The 14010-nt window shown below is 36.3% G+C and overlaps 1 protein-coding gene across 1 annotated transcript in view; it reads right to left on the reverse strand.

Annotated features, from left to right (window-relative positions):
- Positions 1-13797, reverse strand: part of LOC137584898 (mucin-21) — a 49100-nt gene extending 35303 nt beyond the window's left edge. Inside the window, 2 exon segments of the mRNA XM_068300492.1 lie at positions 12268-13091; positions 13093-13797. Coding sequence (XP_068156593.1) covers positions 12268-13091; positions 13093-13413 — 1145 coding nt within the window. The 5' untranslated portion in view covers positions 13414-13797.
- Positions 13798-14010: the final 213 nt, after the last annotated feature.

Raw genomic sequence — 14010 nt, forward strand, 5'->3', positions numbered from 1 at the left:
AAAGCAACAATAATAGATAATAATATTGAAAAACACTTGACAACAACAACAAAAAAAAAAAAAACAAAATGAAATTAGAAAAACCTTCGGAGACATAGAAATCTCCACAAATAGAAATAGTTATTATTGTTACTATTAAAAAGAAAAAAAAGACCGACAGACTGGAAAAGAAATGGAGACAATTGATTTGGCTTGCCGCCGTCATGGAGACCTTTTTCGTTCATCATCATGATGATTGACTGACAACAACTATGACGACGACGATGATGATGACGATGATGATGACGATGATGATAGTAATAACAGAATGCGAACACTCTGTGGAAAATTGAATTGCCTGAACCTGAACTCTGATTTCACTTTGCCAAAGAAACTTTCCAACTTTACAACAAACAAAGAAAATACACAACATCAGCAGCAGCAGCAGCAGCAACACCAGCAACAACAAACAGAAAAATTAATCAAATGTTGACGACGAGGCACGAGTCGTGGGCTTCTTCAAGTTCATCTTAAGAAAAACAAATAACAGAAACCAAAAAAAAAAACTACTAGTTAGAGATGATAACAAAAAAAAAAAAAAAAAACAGAAACAACAATGCATTATACAGAAGACAACTTCCGCTACAAGCAAATAACAAGCAGTGAGCAACATTGTTGCAAATTTGCAAATAACAAAAAAAAAAAAAAATAGGAAAAAATGTTAGTTATCTGCATACATTTCACTTCAGAGTTATCAAAGTCCCTGCATCAAAATATTGCAGAGAGAAATTTAAAGGCAACAACAAAACTAAATATAGTTAAATTTCAATGAAATTTTTTAAAAATTCGCAACAGAAATAAACCAAAAATGAAATTTATAGATATTCAAGATTGCTCGCTCGCTGCGTGAGATATAAAAAAGGTCTAATCACCGACTTCATCTATACCCTTTAGTGTCAGAAAGTTCAAATTCACTTAATTTTCCTCTTGACTATTATCTAAAATACCCGTTTACAACTATTTTCAAGGGGTACACAAACCAAGGCACAGACCACCGACTGCTGCTGACCACCTAGAGGGTCTTCTCTCCTGGTCTGTTTATTTACGATCTTTGCCGCCGCTGCAGTGTGCCATTAAATCGTTTAAATGGTTTCCTTGGCACTTCATAATTTGCCGATCACAGCAGCAGCAGCAGCAACAGCAACAGCAGAAACTGCGTGTGGGCGTTGCCCAACTCTCGATCTTTACCGTGATCTCAGGTGAAACAGAGACAAACCCATGCATAAGGGAGAGAGAGAGAAATATTGAAAGGAAAAGATGCATCCATAGATAGAGCGAGTGCATTGCTTTGGCATCTTTGAATTGGCAATTAATTGTATATTATTTGCCCGTCGCTTATCTGCAGCAAATTAGCAAACTTGCAATTTTTCTTTCACAACAGGAAATTATGATTATTGTCCAAGGCGACAAGAGACAACCCCAACAACAATGCTCTCAACCATAGAGAGAGCGGGAGAGAGAGAGAGATCATTAAAGTGCTGAAGAGTAGTTAGTGCATTATGCATTGAAAGTGAAAAGAAAATATTATTAACAACTGAACAAAAAGCAAAGAAAAATCAAAGTATTCAAGTTACAATTTTAATGTCTGACATTGTTACAACTTTCAAGGATTAGAAAGGTTAGTGTGGAAAACCAGATAAATAACTCTGATTTATATGGCAAATGATAGCCAAATAAATATCTCAAAACTATTTCAATGTAATCTCAATTTAAAGTTAGCATCTCAACAAACAAAAGTGGTAATTCCACATTAATTAAGTACACCTTTTTGATTTTCATTTTCATTTACTTTTTAGGGTTTCACTTCTCATTTTCCCTACCTATTGAGATTCACACCCGAATGGTCAGCGTTGCTCTAGTCAACGATGCGGAAATCAAATGTAAGGCAACAACTCCAAAAGAAAAGTTAAACCAAAGACAGACCAGAGAAAGAAAGAAAGAAAAAAAAAAGGGGTTTGTCATTTGATTATCGATTGGCCAGTCAATCAATTCAGTGTTGACATTTTCATTTGGGAAAAGACAAGTGTTGGTGTTTTCCCTTTAGCTACTTATTGCACTTTCATTTTCAATTAGGCAGCAAATATAAAAACTCTCCCTTTTTCTGGTTTTTCTTTTTTGTGTTCAGTCTTTTACTTTTACCGATTAGTTCCGTCGTTTCGTATCGTCTTCTCTGTTGTTTTTTTTTGTTCACAAGGAAGTTTGAACTGAAATGGTACTCGTAAAACTCTTCCATTGGAAACACATATTGCAAACTAATTAGAAATAGAAATAGACAGATAATTACGAGTATTTCGTAGAAAAGGCGGCAATTAGCTTTTTAAATTTTTGCATGACTTAATTAGAAAACTAAGACAATTACATCATCATCTATCCAGCAACTAGCCGATCTCGCGCGGGGCATTGTAATATGTTAGGTAAAAGTGGAATGGAAAGAATCAAGCGGGCCCTTTGGGGCATTAGATGGTTTTTTGTTTTCCTCATGCTCATAACTCTGGAACTGAAGTGGAACATATTTTTATGAGTGAGTGTGGTCAGTGCTTAGTTTTGATTTTTTTGTGATGATATAACACCATCACCATTATGAACATTATATCTAGACAAAGACTACTTAGAAAAGCCACAATTTCAAATTTAACAAAGTTTTTCTTTCTGTTTCGTTTCGTTTTGAGATTCATAGAAGTGTGAAGCAGCTAAATCTGCGATTAAAGTTCAAGTGTAAAAGAGGCGAATGAGATGATGAAAACTATATGCTAAACCAGCTCAGCTAGTTAATTGAAATAAGTTTTCGAAAATGCCTGAAAATTTAGTTTATTGTGTAATTTGAACTCTTGAAGTTGTGGCTGTTTTTGCTGTTCTTTAAACAGGAAGCCAATGATGACCCTCAAAAGACATTCAGAGACCTAACCCAGAAGCCTCATTCACCCTCACACAAATTTGGTGTGTTGTTGTTGTTGCAGTTGTTGCTGTTGGAGGCGGCATATTTTCAACACCTGACTGACTGGCAACCTTTGTGCCACTTTGCCAGTTCCCAAAACTCACTTTTGTGTCATTTGCAGTTGCTTTTGCTATTTGCTGGTGTTCCTGAGATAAGGCGCAAAACTATTTGCCAGCAAATGTTGTCGTTGTCTCAGCTGCTGCTGCTGTTGCAGCTGAAAAGATGTTGGCATAGAAGTTGGTTCGCTTGTTGTTGGCCTCACTGCTGGCTGCCTGGTTGGGTGCATGCATTAGAGCAAGTTCGAGGCAGTCAGCAAATTAACTTGAAGATGCCAACAGGCAGGCACAAACGGCAGCAGACGACGACGACGACGACGACGAAGACGCATCTCCAAGTTGCCCCCGGGAACGTTGCCCGCTGCTTTGCCAGTTGAAAATATGCGAACTGCGCATCTTATTAAGAAAGAAAGTACTTTCTGTCAGGCATCTGTTGTTGTTGTTGTTTTAGTTGTTGCTCTTGCATTTCTCTACATTTACAAATATATATATGTATACATATATACCTATATTTTTTCTTCATTATTATACCATGTAGTTTTTCAGTTTGCATTTTCAAGTGCCGTGCGAACTTCAACTTGATGTCAGCCTCACAAGATGAGAGAGGGTGAGGAGCACTAGTTGGATGTGGCTGTGAATGGAATTTAGAGCCAAGGCGCTGTCTTATATATGTATGTACATATGTGCACAGAGTGAGAAAAAGATCAAGATATACCTACTTATATACAATCTTATCAATCTAATTTGAAATAAATACCAAAATCATTCAGAGCATCTTGGCATATTACATTCAATTTATTTTCTTGAAATGAATCTATATGAATTTTTCTCTGTGTAAACATATATACCATAAATATATTAATATAATTTCAAATATCTAGCCTAGAGCTAACAACTGGTTCGACTAGTTTGTCTCTTAAGCTGCTAAATTGGATTGCCCAAGTTTTTGTTGTTACTGTTGTCTTTAATGCAATTAAACAAAAATATTTCTTGTTGTATTTAATTTGTCAAAGTTTGTCAAATATTTTGCCTTTTGCTTATAATAAATTAAATTAATTACTATAATTGTTAAAGGTAGACAAAAAACTAATAATAACATGAAAAAAAACTGTTCAATTAACATTTTTCTATAAAAGGAAACTTTATACTAAGTTGACGTCTTGTGGAAATGGTGGGAAATCTGTAAAGTTCTCGAAGAGAGACACGCCCACATAATCTGCAAACAAATTACTTTTTACTGTCAAGTTAAAGATCAAAATTTATCCATCAAAAAACAAAAGTGAGTGAAATAAACAAAGAAATTAAAGAAAATCTATGTAAATGAATTGTTGTTTTCTTCTTTCAGTTCTTTATTTCTGGCGTGTGAAAAAACAAATTTGAGTTATAATTTTAAATAAACAATTAAAAAGTTCAGGCTGAATAAAAAGAAGTCAAAGAACTTAAGCATTTACTTTCAAAAAAGTTACAAGAAAATGTAAAGTCTCAAAGGAAATACACTTTGTTTTTATTTTTTAAACTAGTCAAGTAAAATCTATATATTTTTGGTCTATAGCTTTTTGTAGGGTATTCCAAATTGATGTGTGGAAAAGTGCCTCTGAAGTGTCCGTCAGAATAGACAGAACTCAGATGACGAGTTGGCTATTTCCGTTTACATAAATTAGTTTAGAAGAAAACACAAACAGAAAATGGAAATGAAAACAGAAACAGAAACCTTTCCCATTGCGTAATCTTCTCTTCTCTTTCTTTTGGTCATAAATGTCGCTGTGGTTTTTCGGTTTCTTATATATACTTTTTATGATTTCATCCAATTCCCAAGTTATCCCATTCCGCCAACATTCACTTCTATGCCTTTTGGGTTCTTTTTTCTTGTACTGGGCTAAAGCAGTCTTCGTTTCGTGTTGTTCAGCGATCACTTAAGTGATGTTAGAGCTTTGGTTCCTTTTATATTTTTGGCACGCACGCAAATCAATAAAATAAATTTGTATGGCAATTTGATTTAATTTGTTGTTGAGCGCCTTTTTTTGTTGGTTCTCTGTCTATTTCTAATTACGTTTGCCTTTTTCGGTTAACTTTGTCTACTCTTGTTGCCCAAATTATTTTCTTCTCATACATGGAGTGACGATCTGCTGCTGTTGATTCTTTATAATTGCTCATTAAATTACTTGGAATCACTTTAAGTTAGGCTTTTATTTGTTTTTATTTTCAAGATCTTATCTCATTAAAGTATTTGTATTTCCATTTTGGTGTTTAATGTAAGTTGGAAGTGCTTTCAATTCAAATTTGAAATTGGGCAAGCTTTATTTGAATAAACATGGCAAACTGTACTCCAAAACTAACCAGACGTTATGTGTATATAAGTTCTTGATCAGTTGAAATGGATGGCTAATCTTGGTGAATGCAAAGAAATTTTCTTGCATTCAGTTAATTAAAACAAAATGCAATTTAAGCGCAGAAATGTTGATGAACCTCTAAGATTTCCCTCCCTCCAAGTAACTTTATAAAAATAAATAACTACAATTTTTAACACCTTTTTTTTTTTTTGTTACTGTTGTTGTTGTTGGTGGTGCTCTAGATTCCTTGTGTTGCTGTTGCCCAGTTCCGTTAGGTGAGATCTTTTCGACTCTCCTGGACTGAGCTTCAATTGTTATTATTATTAATTAGAAAAAATATTTGTTGTGAGCCTGAAAAACCGAAAAAGCCATCGCCTGACGTTTATCACAGCAAATGCATCAACAACAACACAAGCAACAAGAGCAATGGCAATGGCAACTGCAACAGCAACAGCAGCAGCAGTTGGGCCCATTGAACGTGGCCAGTTTTGGGTTGAGTTTTGATTAGAACTTGGCCATGACATGCGAGGCTTAAGGAGAGGTCCGTGTCAGCCAAATTAGAAAAAAGTTTTGTTTGGCCAGTAATTGGCAGATGGGAGAAGAGGCGGAAACTTGACAACAAATTGTTGATCACACGCCCAGCTCCAACAGCAACAACAACAACAACAACATCTACAACAAAAATGATAATTTTGGAAGATGTTGTTGGGTTTATTTTTGAAACCGCATAAATAATGCTCATCTACCCGGTTTCGTTTATTCTTTTTTTTTTTTTTTTTGAGAGAGAGAATCATAAAAGCGATTTGCATTTAAAATTTCATAATTTGCATGACAAAAAGATCTAAAAGAAAAACAAAAACTGGCTTTTTGGCATTTTTTGTTTTTATAGTCTTATATGTATAATCGAATACTAAGCATATAGATATAGAAATTCTTGTTGCCAACATTTCGCTTTCAATAAGCCAAATCATCAACAAACAAAAAACAAAAGATGACGAAAAAAAAAAAAAACAATTTAATTTGCCATGCGCAATAAAATTCATAAGCATTCGTTAGAGATTATAAAATTATGTAAGCAGGCATTAAGTAGGATCCTCAATTACCACACCGAAAAGCCAAAGTAAAAATTAACAAGCCATGACTGAAGACAAAACAACAACAACAACAATAAAAAGACTCTAACGCAGAATGCCAGGCTACCTCAAAGTCTGAGATTTTTAGGCATTTTTTTACAGAAAACTTTGAACTAACGAAAAAGAAGTTATATAGGCAATTGATATATAAGTTGACTTGGAATGGTTTATAAAGAAGGAAACTAAGAGCTGTAAATGTTAACTGGAACTATCATTCTTAGCTTACTACTTTAGTCTCTCTACCATTCTAGATTATATCTCTTTGATATGGTACAACAGATCATTAGATTACAGAAGTAATTCAATTTTGGAGCAAAAATCTACCCAATGGAATCGATTTTTCTGCAATTCTAGCCAAATTACTCCTTAATGCATTGAATCCAATATTAGACGTATTTTCAGCAGTTGCTTTTGTTTTTTTTTCTTTTTAAACTTTCATTTTACTCAAAAAGTTGGCGAAATTCTTGGCTAAATAAAAACATTTTTGCTTGGTTTTTAATTACAGAAATTCACAGAAAATATATGTTAATTTATGTGGCCAAAAAGTTCGAAAAAAAAAAAAAACAACAACAATCAGACACACAGGGGAAATTGGTTTCTATGGCTATTAGTGGCTAAGTTAGTAAGTTTCCGTCTATGTGGGCAGTAGTAGAAAAGTAAAAGTAGACAAATTAGAATAAAATAGACAGATTTGTTTGGGGTGGGGGGTTAATGAATATATCGATTTTGGGGTCAAAGTTTAATGCTGTCTTTTATGCTTCAGTGGGAAGTGGAAATACGCTGTTCGTGGCAGTTTCTAATACCCAATAAATTAGTGAATAAAATATTATAATCAGACACTCTTAAGACAACTTGGAAACTAATGTTTGCCGAGAGGTTGGCGGATAGAGAGGAATCACCCATGGGTGTGGTGGTTCCTGGGGAGCCAAATCAGAACATAATTCGAATTCTTTTACACAACGATACCAAGAGACTTCCTTTCAACCTTTTCATTCATGTTGAAATAGGCAAAAGTAAACTTTTACCTAATTAATACTAACTTGGAAACGTGAAAATAAGACTTTAAAATGATATAAAGAAGAAGCAAGTTAAAGAAGCCATTGGAAAGTTCTTATTAACTACAAAACTGTGGAAACACAAAAACAGGTTACTCTAGGGTAACTTTTGTATAGGAATGAACAAGAAAGAATTTCGTAACTTCTCCAATAATGCGTATGGGAAATTTTACTTCAGGTTGTAACAACTGCAATTTAATATATCAAATGTGCCTACCCTTTAAGTTGGTGTCCATGAATGTTACTAACCCCAAAATGCAATTCCCATAGGCAAAACGATATGCAACCCTTTTATTTTTTGCAAAATTATGGCATTCATGGTTCAGTAAACTGTCTCATTTTGGTGGCATTTTCTAGTGTTTCCATTTTGCACATCATAAAACAGAAAAATTTGCATGCCGCAACATAACAAATTCATTTAGCCATATGTCAGGCTGAAAGAGAGATAATTACCATGACTTGCTGTGAAACAAAAGAGGCAAGAATTTACATTACATTTGGACAACTTTAACCGCAGCTCAACTGAACTCTTCACATGCGAGTTCACATTTTTGGCCCGTGACCCGCAGACAGCAAAAGGTTCAGAGAGGAGCAGAGGGGATAGGGGAAAGGGAAAAGGAACACCCAGGTGTCGACATATGAACTGCAATGAAACCAAAAACCCAACCATGCTGACTCACACACTGAAACAGAGAGACTCAATGGGGTTCGTTTATTGTTTTTATTTTCGTTTTCGCATAATTAAAAAAATACAAACAAACTAAAAGTAAATTAAACTCGAAAAAAATACCTGCAAAATGGAAAATATGTAACAAAAGTTTTCGGTGACAGACCGATGCGTTTTGGGGAAGTTGAATTTTCCTCTTTTCAATTGCATTTTTGCATTTCCGGAATGGTTATTGTTGGTTATAACGTTTCGTTAGTGTTTTTGTTTCTTTTTTGTTTGTTTTTTTTTTGTCATTAACAAGTCAATTTGGAATGCTTGAAAAAATTTATACAAATTGCTTTAGCTCTCATTTAATTCTTTTGTTTAAGCCAAAAAACAAAAACTGAAAGTATTTGTTGCCTTCTTTTGGAGGTGCTCAAAATGTGTGGGTGCAAAAAAAGATCAAAAATTGGTTTGAGTACCTCATGACATTAGCAATAGAAGGGTATATTAGGCCAACGAAAACTTTAAGTTTAAGTTCAGTAAGTTTTTGACCTATAGGCAAAGCAAAGAAGCATAAAATAGGATACATGTATCTTTATTCAGAGCGATCTAAATCATCTTCCGGTTGCAAGATTAAAAAAAGTTTAGCAAAGAAAAATTGTTAGATATCTTGCTGCTGGGTATATAAAAGCCACTGTCTCTATTTAAAGTATGATTTGTTGGATTTTGCCATTTGAGAAGCAATTACAACTTTGACATTGAAAAGGCTTGAATATTTGGAGGAAAAAAACCGAGAAACTACAACTACAACACGAAAAAATAAATGATTCATATTCATATTTTGTGTGTTGACTTGAGTTAAATATTGCATAAATGACATGTTCGTTGCTTAACTCATTCGTTTGCCCGCGCACATGTATGTGACAATAGCAGCAACTACAAAAACAACACCAGCAAATTGTAAAATCAACAATAATTTAGCAGTTGGATTTACACTCAGAGCTTAAGCATTATGTAAAACTGACAAAAAAACAAAATAAAGAGCCATTTGTATTTGCTTGGCCAACATAATCCACCAATTTGCCATTTCCTTCTCCTACATCTCGTCCATCACTTCTGATCTATTTTTAGTTCATCATATACCAAATATTGACATACAAAATTTCTTGTTGTTGGTTTTCGGTGGTTTTTTGGTGATTTTTGCTCATCAGAGTCATAATGGTTTGTTGTTTCTAGCAAATACGGAAGATTCAAGTCTGGTTGATTCTCGGCGTTTAATTAGGCGCCTTCTTTGCCTTCTTTTGATGTGTTGAGCCCACCACACATGGAGGCAGGCAAAACAACAAGTTCATCAGTTTTATATGTACCTACATATATCGCTTCTTTTTTTCATTCTCGATTTTGCCATCATCTAAGTGATTGGCAAACAGCAATCAAAAACTAGCCATTAGTCAATTTTTTGTCTATCCCCCTATCATCTTCTTCTACATCTTTGCTGTGTTTCTTTGCCTTTTTCCAACCATTATAAATAGTTAAACAATTATTGCCATAAAGTAGGGGCAATTAGCGGCTTTTATTGTAAAACATTTTGCATTTAAGTGACAAATTTATAGGAGGCTTAGCATGGCTTCTTAACGATAATCGAGTTGGCCCACAAAAATCAGACCTTGACAAGCAAATTGAGAAAAAAAAGAATCAAAGAAAGAAAGCCACATGAAGGACATTTGTTGCAGCTCCACTATGATTGAGTTGTAAATTTTTCATCCATTTGAGAAAAGGATCTTGCCCAAGAGATACATTGGGATTTCAATGATTATTCATAAATAACTTAATCAAATGATTTGAAAAACAAACTAGAGGATGGCTTTAAAAAATCTACCTAAAGAAAAACTGAACTGAACTCTACTTTTTTACTCTATCCGTTTTCCTGAGATCCTCTATGCCTCCTAGATAAGCTTATGCAAAGTGAACTTCTCTCAAAAAATTTCTTTGCGTCTTTGCGTTAAATACCAATTTTCGTGGCGGAAGCGAAAAAATAAAACAAATTTAGTTAAACAAAACATCTAGTCATGTCCATTGCAAAAAAAAAACCCCAAAAAAAGAAAAGAAAAAGAAGCAACCAACTTTCGCACGACACATGCACAAAAAAACAAAACGATCTTTAGAGTAACACCTCAACAACATAAAAAAGAAACACACACTTTCAAATGCTCAGTGTTTGACACCTACAACGCATCCAAAGAAAAAGAAAGAAAAAAAAAAACAACATACAACAAATTAATGTCTCATGAAAAGCAAAAGTTTGTGTATATAAAAATATGACACATACCACAAAATAAAAACAAGAAAAAATCAGAAAAAAAAAACAACAGCCGCGGCAGCAGCAGCCATAAAATGAGCAAATGATGTAAATGAAATAGAAAAAACTTTTACTTTTTATTTTGTTTTGCAAAAATATTTGCGCATCATGCAATTTGATTTGCAACCGAAAAGTGATATGAGACTGGCCCAAACAACCATCAGGAGAACGGACGGACATGAGTGAGTTGGCCGAATCAAGTTCGTTGCCTAAGTCTTTCGATTGATTTTCCATTTTCGACAAGTTGGTACCTAACATGGGCGTAATCTAAGAGGGTTACTTTATGTAATGGGACCAGGAAAGATGTCTTTCAAGAAAAAAATGGTTAATAGATTTTTTAAAAGAACTTTGAACTTACGTTTCATTCACACACAAATTTTGTGTTTACTTCAATTTCAAATTATTTGTTTACTAAATAAATATTTGCTCCTCAATAGTTATTTTGGCTAATAAGATGATATTTTCCCATGACTCATACATATATAAGTAGGTAGTTAAAAAGATTTACGACACCCTCTTGCCAAAATAATTTCATCATATGCATGGTTATTTTTCAAGGCTTATCGAATTGCTGTTTGCATGTTTGCATATTTCCCTCCTTAATGTGATTGAAATGTTTGCAATTTTTGCAAAGGAGAAGCAATCTGTTCAGGTGGTTGGGCGATAGGAGACTTGCATTAATATTGAGCGGCTTTTTATCAAACGAGTAAAAGTCTTTTGCGTGTGGCTTATGCAATGCTTAGATTTTTCAGCTACATGAAAAGGCGCTTTAACAAAAATATTGGGAAAGTAAATTCAGTTTTAACATTGTTATTATTCCCAGCTCACTGTTAGCTTAAAATAGGGTAAACGCCCCACATTCGAAGTAATAAAAAAATAAAATTTAAACGATTGCCAAATTGTAACCAAAGCAGCGAAATAGGTAGGCAAAGTTGTCTTTGCACTGTACAAACTGGAGAAGGGCGAGGAGGAGGCGGCGGGGGCGAGGGAATTGGCAAATTTTATGTGCCTGAAATTTGCGTTTAATTTGGGGTCACCACTTAAAATAAAGCAACGTTAAGTTATGTAAACCAACAGTAACAACAAGAGCAACAATGAAACGGGCTAAATGCAACAACAATAACAACAACAAGAGCAACATTAAGTTAAAGGACAGAGCCAGAGCAATCAATGTAAAACAGTTTCGAAGGCATTTTAATTACAAACACGGTAAAGACCCGCGGCCAAAAGCAACAACTAAATGACACATGTGCCCCAGCCACAGCCAAAGCCACACAGAGTCAGTGCCGACCAATCTCATCGCCGACAACTGGGAGGGGGAGGAGGGCAGAAAGGGGAATTGGAGTTGGAGTAGCCAAAGAGAGTTGCTGCTCTCCCAACTTGGCGGCAAGATGATTGGCTTTACCCTCGCATTGCCAAGACTTTCACTCGACGATTGCCCGCCGCTTGATGAAAGATGAAATGGCTATTGACTTTTTTCTGGTGATTTTTGCTTGGCTTTTTTTTATTTTTTGCCATACATTTTATTTGTTGTTGGGCCAAAAATAAACTAACCGCAGACGTAAACCAATTAGCCAATTAGGAAAATTTATGAGATGTTCTCAATAAACACAAAAGTAATTATTTATTCCCTAGCAAAATATGTAAAGTTTCCCTTATTTAAATTTAATGTTCATTATGGGAGAGGACTATTGGGTTGTCATGGACTCACCTTCTGGCCTGCCTGGGTATGGACTGTGTCCAGCAAACAGGAGCCTTGTGCAATTGATGCATATTCCTTGATGATTTGTATGTCAAGTCGCCGCTATCGGTTTGCCACACCTGCAAATTGCCTTCGGCTGGATAAAATGTGTATAGACTGTGCGTCGATGAGGCAATCACCGGCGATGGTGTACCATTGTCGCCCATTCCCACATCGACGACACCGGCCACAGCCACCAATGGTGATAGTGTGGCGCTGGATATGGGCTGGACAAGCAAAGCCTGATGACCGCCACCGGCGGCTGCAGCGGCCACCGCGGCAGCTGCTCCTGCAGCACTGCCGCCCGCTGATGTCTTATAGTTGAGCATACGACTATTGCCAGGATTTGTGTTACTGGCCGATACATTGCCATTGCCATCGTGTTTCAGAATCAAACTGCTGGGATCGTAACCATGACGATGACGTGCTATGGCATCTACCGAATGCGAACGTAAGCCGGAACGTCCAGCTCCATTATTGGGATGATGATGATGCTGATGATGGGATGTGGACATGTGGAAACGACGACCACGACGTGGTCCTGTTAAAACTCCAGCTCCATTTCCATTGCCTGTTCCCGAGGTTGCAGCTGCAGCGGCTGTCGTTAGGCGATGATTGTGAACCGTTGATGCGGCACTGGGCACTAAAGGTTGACGTTGCTTTTGATATTGAAGACGCTGTGGTGCCGCCGGCTGATGAGGCTGATGACGTGCCTTGGCCATGCCCACTTGTTGTGGAACCTGAACTAGAGTTTGATCCTTGCTAAAATATTCTCGTCTCTGGAGTTGAGGGGGGAGCCAGAGTTAAGGCTCCTACCAAGCCGCCACCTCCAACTCTTGACGTTGAGGATGTTGCTTGTGGCGCTGTTGTTGTTGTTGGCTTCTCCGACGTCAGATTCCCGCCCGTGGCCGCCGAACTGAGCTGAGCCAACTTGCTGGCATTGTTAGTGTTACTGTTGTTGTTGCTGCTGTTGTTGTTGGTAGTTCCACTTGTTTGATGTTCTGAATCTGTGGAAACCCGATCCGGATCACTTTCGAAACCTTCATCAAGGGATCGTGTTGGACTCAGTATAGGCTTGGAGTGCTGCTGCTGCTCCAGTTTCGTTTGCGACGACATGTCTCTGTTTCTGTTTTTGTCTCTGTCTCTGGGGGACTGTCCACTATATAATTTTTTTCTTTTTAACTTTAACTTGAGGGTATTGGATATCGTTACACTTGGCTTAGCTCTACCGTAAAAAGAGAGACACACTAACAAAAATGCACAATGCTTGCAGTTTATTCTTCTTTCGATTTTTCACTGGCCACTTTTTGGAGCACTTGCTTTTCTTTTTATTGATTTCAATTAATTTTCTTCTCAATTGTGTTTTTTTTTTCTTTTTCTGTTAACTTTTTATCTGCAAAGTCTCGCGCCAATGTAAAGCTGCAAAGCTTTGAAAATTATTAATTTTCTTTCGTCGTTGTCTTTGGCTTTTCGCTTTTTGCTTTTCATCCGACATGAACGTCTGCTTCCCACGAAAGTTAGTTTCAAACTGAGTTTCAGTTTTGCCTCCACTTTGCGGCTTGGTGCACCTGCTGCTGCTGCCACCGCTGCCGTTTGGCTGAGAGAGTGAGAGAGTCAGGTTGAAATAGAGAGGGAGTAAAGCGCCAGAGAGAAACAGATGAACAGTGCGAGAGAGTCCAAGAGATCGAACAGCTGTTTATTTGTTATTCGTGT

This window comes from Drosophila tropicalis, unplaced genomic scaffold, assembly GCF_018151085.1.
Source record: "Drosophila tropicalis isolate 14030-0801.00 unplaced genomic scaffold, ASM1815108v1 contig_878, whole genome shotgun sequence".
Classification (NCBI taxonomy): Eukaryota; Metazoa; Arthropoda; class Insecta; order Diptera; family Drosophilidae; genus Drosophila; species Drosophila tropicalis.